Source organism: Bubalus bubalis, chromosome 12 (genome assembly GCF_019923935.1).
Source record: "Bubalus bubalis isolate 160015118507 breed Murrah chromosome 12, NDDB_SH_1, whole genome shotgun sequence".
Lineage (NCBI taxonomy): Eukaryota > Metazoa > Chordata > Mammalia > Artiodactyla > Bovidae > Bubalus > Bubalus bubalis.
In genome coordinates this window covers 37,248,320-37,260,593 of record NC_059168.1, presented here as the reverse complement: position 1 = coordinate 37,260,593, position 12,274 = coordinate 37,248,320, and the positions used below count along the sequence as shown (strand labels likewise).

The following is a 12,274-nucleotide window of genomic DNA, read 5'->3' as shown; positions in this document are numbered from 1 at the left end:
ACTTATCTCTACTATTTCAGTATAATGCAGTAATTCCAGTAATAGGTGTAAAGTTAAGCATATTGAGTATTAGACGTTTTGTGAAGTATACATTGAGGTATGCTATTAATTCTCCTGGAAAGTACTAATTCTCATTTTTTTCTTTTGACTCCACATTTCCCATATACCTGATTTGTGTAAAGTAACTTGTGCATTTGTTTTTATAGCATCCTAATTTAGATGTGTTTTCTATAAAAATATGTAGCGATTACTGTGAATTTACTGAATATACTTAGGCATTGGAGATAGACCAGTTTACAGTTTGTTGCTATAATCAAAGAAAGGGGTGATCATGAACATTAAGGCAATGGGATGGGCACAGAGACGTAATAGTGTTTGATTGGAATCGGGTGTGAAGATAAGGGGAGGAGTTAAAGCTTACTCTGGGGAACCCGGGTTCCTTTTATGTGCAGATACATGGATGGCAGTATGAGAAACTGAGTTGGAAACATGGGAAAATAAAGTGGGTTTAATGGGAGAAAATACTCAGTTTTTTTTTTTTTTTTTAAGAGTGCTTAGTGTTTATTAGACATAGTAGTATATATTATCTGTAGATTATTCATGTGCAAGGCAGTTGCTTTTTTAAAATGTTTTTTAATTGGAGTTTAATTGCTTTACAGTGTTGTGTTAGTTTCTGCTGTGAATCCGCTGTATGTATAATATATTCCCTCCCTCTTGAACCTCCCTGCCACCCACCCCATCCCACTCCTCTAGGTCATCAGAGCATGGAGCTGAGCTCCTCATGTTATACAGTAGCTTCCCATTAGTTACCTGTTTTACTCATGGTCGTGTATATATGGCAGTGCCACTCTCTCAATTCGTCCCAGCCTCTCCTTCCCATACTGTGTCTGCAAGTGTGTTCTCTGACTGCAACTCTATTCCTGCCCTGCAAATAGGTTCATCAGTACCATTTTTCTAGATACCATATATATGTTTTTCTCTTTCTGACATACTTCACTCTGTGTGTTAGACTCTGGGTTTATCCATGTCACCAGATGACCAATAAAAATTCAGTTCTGAGAATGTTGTAATTAAGGTACCTATGTGACATCCAAGAATGAGAGATACTATACTTAGGAAGCTCTTGAGAGAGACCGTAACTGTATGCATTATTTACTGTGGACTCGAGGCAGTAGTTAAAGCCACAGACATCAACTACGGGGAAGGGTTACAGGTGGAAGATTTGATCAACATTATCAGATTCTGGAGAGGCTTAGTTAAGATAAGGATTGAGGATTTGTCAGAAGGAAGGGAGATGTAATGGTCATCTCTGTTCTCAGAGGGCTAATGATTTTCTGCATCCTTGTTTGTGATCTAGGTGTTGTTTTTTTAGATTTCTGTGTGTTAATACTGAATATACTTTTAAATGTGAAAACATTAATCAGTGTTAAATAATAAATAAAACTTGCTTAGATAATTTATTATTTCCAATTTGTTATCCTTGTTTTCTTAAAATGACATTTATAGGCAGGATTCAATTTTAATTGAGGGAAAAAAAAGACTGATTTTAATCAGCAAAGGAGATGAGCAAAATGTGATGCAGACTTTGATGCCTTGTTGATATATTTAGATAAAATTAATTCGGAGAAAAATGAATGCTAGTCTTCTTTTCCCTTGATAAAAAGGTATTTTATCACAATGTATTTTTTTTCTTTGTTTTTTATATTTATTGGGATATAGTTGATAAACACTATTAGTTTCAGGTTGTACAGTAAAGTGAATCTGTTCTGTATATCATGTATCCACTCTTTTTTAGGTTCTTTTCCCATATAGGCCATTATAGCATATTGAATAGAGTTCCCTGTGGTATACATTAGGTCCTTATTAGTTATCTATTTTATATATAGTAGTGTGTAAATGTTAATCTCAATCTTCCAATTTATCCTTCCCCTTTCCTAACCGCCCCCCCCCCCACATAACCACAAGTTTATTTTCTACATCTGTGACTGTTTCAGTTTTGTAAATAAGTTTATTTGTACACTTTTTTTTAGATTCAACATAAAAGCGGTATCATATAATATTTGTCTTTCTCTGTCTGACTTCACTTAGTATGACAAAGATTACAGGATGGAAAAGGGAGAAAAAGAGTCATTTATAGTGGAGAAGCCAGGTGACCAGGGTTAACATTCACAGTGATAAGCTATGTTGATAGTCTGTACCCAAATTGAGGGACATCCTACAAAATAATCTGGCTAGTACTTCTCAAAACTGTCAAGGTCATCAGGAACAATGAAGTCTGAGAAACTAAGGAGACATGATGATTAAATGTAATGTGATAGCCTGGATGGATGGCTCAGACCGTGAAGCGTCTGTCTACAGCGCGGGAGACCCGGGTTTGATCCCTGAGTCGGGAAGATCCGCTGGAGAAGGAAGTGGCAATCCACTCCAGTACTATTGCCTGGAAAATCCCATGGACAGAGAAGCTTGGTAGGCTACAGCCCATGGGTTCGCAAAGAGTTGGACACGATTGAGCGACTTCACCTTCACTTCAGCCTGGATGGAATACTAGGACAGAAAGAGGACATTATGTGAAAACTAAGAAAACCCCCCAAAAATATGGACTTTGGTTAATAAAAATGTATCCCTATTGACTCATTATATGTGACAAGTGTACCATAGTAATATAATAAGAAACTGAGTACAGGGTATATGCTAACTTTCTGTAATATTCTTGTTATTTTTCTGTTAATCCAAAACTATTGTAAAATAAGAGAGTTTATTAAGTGTTCTTTTTAAAAAGGCCTAGAAATTACCTGGCATATATAGGCATTCAACAAGTGGTAGCTTTTTTATTTTTTAAATTATTTTTGCCATTTTGAAAAATAAAGGAAACATTTTTTTGTTTTAATTTGAATTTTTTTGATTACTTATGAGTCAGGACCATCTTTTAAAGCTTCTCTTTGCTTTTTATATTCATGCCCTTTATCTGGTTCAGTCAAGCTGTATTCTTTTTACTTTTTTGGCCATACCGCATGACCTGTGGGATCTTAGTTCCCTGACCAGGGATTAAACATGGCCCACTGTGGTGAAAGCACTGAGTCCTAACCGCTGGGCAACCAGGGAATTCCCTCAAAATATATACTCAATAGTAAAATGTAAATACTGGTTTCTCTCAGTTCATAATTAATGAACGTTCATTATGTTATTTTTTGCTTCACTGTAGTTCATTATTTAGAGGCTGAGCATTTCATATATGTTCTTTATTTATTTTATTTTATTTTATTTATTTTTGTAATTATTTTTTTTTTTTTTTTAATTTTATTTTATTTAACTTTACAATATTGTATTGGTTTTGCCATATATCAAAATGAATCTGCCACAGGTATACATAAATAAATACATATTCATTTTTAAAAAGATTTGTGGCTAAAGATTTATGCTTTTGGTACCTTGATGGTTTTCATTTTTTGCTTAAGATATATTATGATTATCATTGGCATTTTAATTTTTCACTTTCCACTTATTTTAAATATAAATATCTAAGTTAAAATATTTTAATAATTGCTTAAATTTATACTACTAAATTTAGACCCATATAGTGAAACTTCTGAATAGTTAACTGATAGCACTACCAGATGACAATTGAAATGTTTTTCTCAGATGATGAATGGAAGTCTCAGTTTGGCATAGAGTGACAGTTCAGGGATATAAATGTGTAATGATTGGAAGATTATTAACAATTCTAAGGGCACAAAAGAGGCTCTCTCTACCTTGGGATTTTAGGAATGGCTTCACAAAGAGATGCTACTTTAAAAGTTAGAGTTAGCAAATGTGAGTAAACATATAGACTTATTCATTTATATAAACATGATAAACGTTTTCCAGATCCTGGATATTTTGGGGGCAATGTGTGGGTATTATGGTCAGTATGAAGAAACTTACTCACTCGAAGCTAGGTACAGATGAATTTGCAAACTGACTATGAGGGACTCTGTGAAAAGAAACATCAGGTTTATTCAGAACTAAAATGAAAAACCAATCTGTGTTAAAAGAGGGTTTATTACACATTATATGCTAAATTTCCTGTGACTGTAATTAAGCTGAATTTTTAGAAAATCTATGGTATCACTTGAGTTTTTAAGATAATTGCTTTTTAAAAACAACTTTCATTTGGGAGTAATTTCAAACTTAAAAACAGTTGCAAAAATAAAAGTACAAAGAATGTCTTATACTTTTCATCTAAATTTACCTATTAACATTTCCCCATTTGCTTTATTATTTATGATCTCTTTTTATAAATAACTAGACAATGGATACATAAATACAACCTTTTTTCCAGAGCCCATGAGATAAGTTCTGTACATTCTGTTGCCCCTAAATACTTCAAAAAGGGATATTCTCTTATATAACCTCAGCATAGCTATTAACTTTGTAAATTTACATTGATAACAGTGCTTTTTTCTAATCTACCATTCATATTCCAGTTGCTAGTTGAGCTAGTGTCCTCTGACTGTAAGGTCCAGTCTAGAGCCAAGTTTTATATTTAGTTGTTATGTTGCCTTTGGTTCCTTTAATTTGCAGCATATCCAGTTTTTCTCTCTCATGACTAACATTTTTGAAGAACATAGGCCCTTTCCCTTCTCTCTTTTTAGTAGAAAATTCCTTGTTTTTTTTTTTTTTTTTTTTTTTTTGTGCATTTGTGTATTGTTTGTTAGTGATTAGATTGAGGTTATGATTCATGGCCAAAATGAAGATGATGTAGTGCCCCTCTCTTGATGTCAATCTGGAGGTACCTACTATCTGTCAGTCCTTCATTGATGAGGTTAATCTAGGCCATTTCGTCAAGTGGTTCCTGATTTCCTTATATAATTGTTATCCTTCGTGACAGCTGACGGGTGACACTGCAAATATCCTGCCCTTTCTTAAAATTCTTTCCCTAGATTTAGTATCTGTTGAAGACTCTTGATTGATTTATTCTTTACCACTAAATTTGCAAAAGATGATTTTCAAAACTTCCTCCACATTTGTCACTCAACACCGGTGTTCTACTCTTAGCAAGAAATCTCTTTTTCCATTAGTTGACTAATTAATTATCAGTATGGATCCATGAATTTCTCTTTTCCCCTAATGGTTTACAAATCATTACCATACTTAAATTATTTTGGTTATAAATTGCCACAGAGTTGAAGGGCTCCCCTTCGAGTTGGCTCAGTGACATGCAGCTATCCTTTTGAGTGAAGAGCGAAACACTTCCTACTTTCTAACATAACGAAATGTTGTAGGCTCATCTTTTGCCCACTTTGTCCCAGCCACAGTCAGCAGTTTCTCCAAGGGTCCCTGATTCCTTTCAGTGATCAAGAGCTGGATGCAAAGTACGAAGAGTTGTACTTTGCTCCTGTGGGATCTGTGCATTTTAGCCTTTGAATGCACAGAGGAAGGAAATACTTTTATACACACATATGAATAAACATAAGTACATCCATGTATTTATGAAGTCATGAGTTGATACATATTTCAGATCCAAAACATTCCTAGAGTACTGTTTCTTGCTTCCCTCATTTCACATTTGCATTTTCCCTCAGATGGTAGAGAATCTGCTTGTAGTGCAGGAAACACGGGTTCGATCCCTGGGTCGGGAAGATCTCCTGGAGAAGGGGAATGGCTTTCCCACTCCAGTATTCTTGCCTGGAGAATTCCCTGGACAGAGAAGCTTTGGCAAGCTACAGTCCTTGGGGTTGCAGAGAGCTGGACACGACTGAGTGACTTAACGCTTTTCTATAGTGAGAACATGACTCCTCACACTTTGTTTAATCCTTGAATGCATCTGAAATAGTCTTAGAATGTTTTATAATATCATTATAATAAAATAATGAAGAGGATTATTTTTCAAATCCACCTGACAACCTGCCTCAGCCCTGCCCAGTTACTTGGATTGGTTTTATTTTCCCTTTTCCTTCCACTTTCCCCCACTGCAGTGTGGTTATACTACTCATTTGAAATAAAGTTAGACTTGTTTCAGTTCGCTTTCACTTTTAGGTGTTCTTCCTATTTGGGATGTTTTTAAACTAAGTATTTTGAACAGCCAAGAAAAGCCTAATTATTTGCATTTTACCTGGAAAGGAGGGACTGCCATTTATGAGAAATCTTTTAAGCACCAAGAACTTTCACATAAGTCATCTCATTTAGTCTTCATCATAATCTGAAAGAGGGACTCACTTAATGGATGAAAAAACCTAAGTCCAGGAATGTTAAGAAACTTCCCCAAGGTTGCATAGCAAATTAGGTATAGTAAACATAATACCTTTTGAGCTTCTGCTGTGTTTCAGATATTGGGCTAACTTTTTGCAGAATAATTTTTTATTGAAGTACAGTTGATTTGTAATGTTGTGTTAGCTTCAAGTGTACAACAAAGTGAATCAGTTATGCATATACCCACTCTTTTATACATTCTTTTCCCATATAGGTCTTTATCGAGTATTGAGTAGAGCTCATTGTGCTATACTATAGGTCCTTATTGTATATTTTATATGTAGTAGATTGACATATACATTGTCAATCCCAGTCTCAATTTATCCCTTCCCCCTGGTAACCATGTTTGTTTTCTACATGTCTGACTCTATTTCTGTTTTGTAAATAAGTTCATTCGTACCTTTTTTTTTTTTTTTAATAAGATTCCACATACAATCACTATGGGGCTTCGCATGTGGCACTAGTGGTAAAGAACCTGCCTGCTAGTGCAGGAGATGTAAGAGACGTGGGTTTGATCCCTGGGTTGGGAAGATCCCCTGGAGCGAGGGCATGGTAACCCACTCCAGTATTTTTGCCTGGAGAATCCCATGGACAGAGGAGGCTGGCGGGCTACAGTCCATAGGATCTCACAGAGTTGGACACGACTGAAAGTGACTTAGCACGCAAGCACATAAGCAGTATATGATATTTGTCTTTCTCTGGCTTACTTCAGTCAGTATGATGATCTCTAGATCCATCCATGTTGCTGCAGCTGGCATTATTTCGTTCTTTTTTGTGGCTGAGTAATATTCCATTATATATATGTACCATATCATCTTTATCCACTCTGTTGACGGTCATTTAGGTTGCTTCCATGTATGGCTGCTGTAAGTAGTGCTGCAGTGAACATTGTGCTGCATATATCCTTTTGAATTCTGGTTTTCTCAGGGTATATGCCCAGTAGTGGGATTGCTGGGTCATATGGTAGTTCTATTTTTAGTTTTTTAAGGAACCACCATACTGTTCTCCATAATGGTTGTACCAATTTACATTCCTACTAACACTGTAGGAGGGTTCCCTTTTCTCGACACTCTCTCCAGCATTTATTGTTTGTAGATTTTTTGTTTTTGATGATGGCCATTCTTACTGGTGTGAGGTGATATTGTAGTTTTGACTTGTATCTTTCTAATAATTAGTGATGTTGAACATCTTTTCATGTGTTTGTTGACCATCTTTATGTCTTTGGAGAAATGTCTGTTTAATTCTCCCCATTTTTGGATTGGGATGTTTGGTTTTTTGATATTGAGCTGCGTGAGCTGTTTGTATATTTTGGAGATTAATCCCTTGTCAGGACTTGTACTAATTTTTGCCCTTCTAATAATAAGAAAACCCATTACTCTGTTGATTACCAACAATGAATATTTATTAATATTTTTATTAAAAATTGATAGTTAATGACTTACACATTATACAAAGTTCAAAGAGTGTAATTACAGTAAGTCTTCTCCCTTTCATAACCAGCTGCCTAGTGTACCTTCCTAGAGTCATTTACTAGGACTTGCTTCGTAAGTATCCTTCCAGACATTGTGTACCTGGCTTTTTTTTTTAAAAAAAACCTGTAGTAGTTTGACAGGTTTAAGTAACTATCTTGCTGTTTTGATTTTTAATTATTAGTGAAAGTGAACGTGTTCCACATATTTATTGATTATTTGTATTTCTTGTATGAAGTGCCTGTTCATCCCCTTTGCCCATTTAAAATTTAGAAACACCTCTTTCTGATTTTGAGAGTTCTTTGTATACAGTACAAAGATGCAAATTTTTGTCATTTTATAGTTTTCCCTTAGTTTTCTGAATTTTATTTTACTTTTTAGTGGATATTTTCAGTTTTCACATGGGAATATTTATAACCTTTAGTTTATTTACTAATTTATAGCTTCATTTTTATGTTTGGGCTTCTCTGGTGGCTCAGTTGGTAAAGTGTCTGCCTGCAATGCGGGAGACCCGGGTTCGATCCCTGGTTGGGAAGATCCCCTGGAGAAGGAAATGGCAATCCACTCCAGTACTCTTGCCTGGAAAATTCCATGGACTGAGGAACCTGGTAGGCTACAGTCCATGGGGTTGCAAAGAGTCAGACACAACTGTGCAACTTCACTTTATGTTTAATTCCGATCTGTTCGAAATTGATTTTGAATTCTGGTCAGAGATCGTTTTATTCCACATGTTTTTTGGTGTTGGAGTTATTTTCCTTTTCCCATAGTACTCGGATCTAGTTCCTGACTGCCAATCAATCCTGGGAAAGAGCTGGAAAATTGAGTAGTTTTGCCAGATTTCATGTCTTGGGTTGGACAGTCAACTGTACTGTGGGTGTTGGTGCCATCTAGTGTTGGAGACAGGAAAGGGTATCTGTGGAATGCTCTGTAATCCACCATATTCAGTCGGGCAAAGGAGTTTAGTGAGTTGTGCATATTTGCTTCACACTAAGAAATGACTTTGAAAATGACTTTATATATAAGAGGATTTTGAATTCAGGCACAATATATTAAATCAAACAAATGCTTGAATCATGCTATGATAAACATTATGAAGTGACCTTGAAGATTCCCCCAAACATGTATTTAGCGAAAACTTAAAAGTTTTCAAAGATTTGTTCAAAACCTAATGACTATTTAATTCCAAATTTTAAAATGCTTTGGATCTTTTGTAATATCTATTTTGGATTATAATATAAGAAATCAACATTTATTTAGTTCTCACTGAATAGTATCACTTTCAGTTTCTTTATGGTTTGTAGTATTCATTTTTAGCAGCTTATATGAAATTGTTTATAGACCTTAGAATGTTCATTATTTTTTGGTTATTTTTAGCTTGTACATTTTCTAGAATACAGTCTTTGTTCATGTCTTAGGTTCAATTCAGTAATTAATGCTGAAGTGCTATAATTTAGTCCATAGAGGGCATTATATTACAGCGTATGGTGTTAAGCATTATAATTTAATCCCTTTCAGTAATGGGACATATGTTCAGTTTCATACTTTTGTATAGCTCAGAATAATTAAATTTTAAAGTAAGTATAAAACTACTCTGTAACTATAACTTTTTTTTATTACAAATTCCTATTGTCCATTGCTGGAAAGTAGAAATAATTTTTTTAGTTATTAAGAATTGCATACTAGCAACTGCCAATTTAGAGAGTAGCACTTCATGCCAGATGATCCCTTCTTTCTCACCTTATTTGCCTTCATCTCTAAACATCACAAAGCAAACAAAGCAAAACAAAAACTTGAGTTTTTTGGGGTTCAGAATTAGAGGAAGGAAAGAAATGGAAAAGGAGGACTATCTTGCAAGAGGTGGCCTGGGAGGTCTTACAGCTTACATATTGCTGCCTACTCCAAAATACAGACTTCTGCTGTCCGAAATCCTAGATTGAACCAAGTCAACTACCAGAAGATGTGAATAATATGAATGGTAAATACCTTTTGTCTCAAGAATTCTTTTTTCCTTCTCACATTAGTGTAGTAATCTCTGACTTGAAAACTGTTTGGGCGATGTTTTTGAGTGCATTATTCTAATGCTAAAGTAGTTACTGGCCTTCAGTCTTAAGGAATTCATTATTAGAAAATACTACTTTGGAAATGTTACATAGTTAGTGAATAGTTTCTGATTTCTAACTACTGCAGGAAGAGGCCAGAGATTTTCAGCTGTGATATGACTTGGTGACAGTGTTCTCAAATACCACATTATCCAAGGGTCCAGTGAGGATAATTTAAAGTTAAATATTAACTTTTTATCTGAGAATACTAGACTCTCTTTAAAAATTGCTTCGCTTTATTTGTGTTTGGAGTTAGAGAGGCAGAGAGGGAAAGAACTGAGTTCTTGATTCAGGCCACTTCTGATATGATCACGGGTTTTTTGCAGCCCCAGTTTTACAGCAAGTTCTTATATATATATAAAACATATATATATGTTATACTATTTCATTGTAGCTAATCTTCTGAAGTATGTAGTTTGCTGCATAGGCTCCATTCTTTATACTTCAGCATATAAAGCATTTAAAAATATATGTTGCCTTTCCTGCTAAAGTCAAATGATAGTGTTAGTTAAACCAGTTATGAAATGTTAGTAAAGATAAAATATTCTGTACTGGAATGAATGTCAGTTTTATAATTTTATAATAAAAATTTTAGAAATTCCTTTGATTTGGTTTTGTATTTATCAGTAAAATTTTATTTTGGTCTTATGTCACTTTCCCAAAGCAAATGATATAATTAGCATGTGAATATTTCTCCTCAAGCAAAGAGTCTATTAATAGTACCTGCAGTGGTGCCTAATAGATATTTATTGAAAGATTGAGTTGGAGCAGGTGGTGATTACAAATAAGTGTATATTTGCAAGTCTCTGGATTTCTGTAATTGCAAAAGAAGAAAAAATAGCATTACATTAGAAATAGAATAAAAACCTTTTTCTATTTAAATAATTTATATTCAAGAAACAGTAATAATTTAACTTTTGAGATTCTCTTGTCATACCCTTATAAGGGTGCAAAATGCTGGTAATTTAGGAGAAAGTAAAAAGAGAATGCATTTGCAAGACTTGAAATTTAAGCTATTACCCTTCTTTGGATCAGTCCATTTTTATCTTTTCAGGTAATCATTAATTTTAAAGTTTTAAATGAGGCTGGAAAGCAGCAGCAGAATTCCCCTATCAAGAAAAAAAACAAAAACTGAATGTGGTCTTCAAGTGTATTACAGATATATTCAGTGATTAACTCTGCCAAAACAACCCTCTTTTCTCTCCTTTCTTTTGGTAGCTTGCCTCCCACCCCACCCCACCCTACAAAAGTAGCTCCATTGGGTGTGAGCAACAAGCAAAAGACTAGAACAATAAGCAGATAGAAGAAGGCGGTAGTGCCTGGGCATTCGTAGCCTAGTTACAGATTGCACTGCGTCAGACTGTTCCACACCCAGAAGGCGTCAGGTGACTTCAGTCCTGCTGCAGTTGTGCAGCAGAGGAGACTGCAGGCTTCGGTTGAGGAAACGGGTATTTCATGTCTCAGGGGGTAGATTTTCGCAGTTGCAGCTTTTCTGCTGGTATGCATAATTGATAATTGCATCTATAGGGCAGATCGTGACAAGAGATGGACGGTCAGAAGAAAAATTGGAAGGACAAGGGTATATCTGCTTTTTAATCTTTTGTTCATTTTTTATGTGACCAGTAATGTATTTCTATGAATAACCTTTGCAATTTAGATATATTTTGGATTGAAAATGAAGTCGAATAAGGGTTTAAAAGTAAAGGATTAAATCAGCTATTTCAAATGTTTTTGCATTTGGCCGTGTATGAGAAAATGTCATGCTGTTCTGTTTCACTGGCATTCGATTTCGTCTTTGCAGTCCTATCGTTGCTTAGGTTCTGTTCTTAAATCTTTCATGTTTTAAACAATGTCCTTTTAACAGGATTTCATTTGGTCACTTGGGTGTGATTAATCTACATAGGCATGTTTGTATTCCATAATGACATATTTTCTGTGACTCAGTATTTTTTTTTTTAAGCTGACTTGGTGTAGTTGAAATTCTATCCAAAGATTTGTAGGTAGCAAGATTCTGTGTTTGCACTAAGCCTGTTTTCTTCTTTGGAAATATTATTGAACCTTTAAAGTTATTACCAGTTACCTTTTAATTAGATTATAATTTTGTATGTCTTAAAATATTTAAAATATATACACAGTAGTTTTAACTGCGTGTCTATATTTAAGTCAGTAACCTTTGTCCTTGTACTAACCAATCAGTGATCTTGATCCCCTTTCCTCCCCCTTGAAAGCCCAGATCCTTTCAAGTCTCAGTGGATCTGGGTTGTGTAAGAATTTAAGCTCGTGAGTGTAATGAATATTTTAAAAATATTTTATTATGTAGATGGTTAAATGTGCCATTTTAAGGAAAAAGGAAAGTGGTAGACTGTATATCTGACCTTATAATAAATTACCTTAAAAATTGTTAGAGCTGTTTTTAAGTAGTCTGATTAGACATTCCATACAAGCAATTTTTTGGCCACATTCAAGTTTTATAATTAA

At 34.7% G+C, this 12,274-nt stretch overlaps 1 protein-coding gene across 4 annotated transcripts in view; it reads left to right on the top strand.

The window, feature by feature from the left end:
• Nucleotides 1–12,274, top strand: part of RTN4 (reticulon 4) — a 71,118-nt gene that overhangs the window by 24,453 nt on the left and 34,391 nt on the right. Inside the window, exon 1 of one of the 4 annotated variants that reach the window (XM_006071257.3) lies at nt 11,073–11,375. The exons of the other annotated variants lie outside the window; for them this stretch is intronic. Coding sequence (XP_006071319.1) covers nt 11,342–11,375 — 34 coding nt within the window. The 5' untranslated portion in view covers nt 11,073–11,341. Of the gene's footprint in view, nt 1–11,072; nt 11,376–12,274 lie in introns of those variants that run through there. 4 annotated transcript variants of the gene reach the window in all.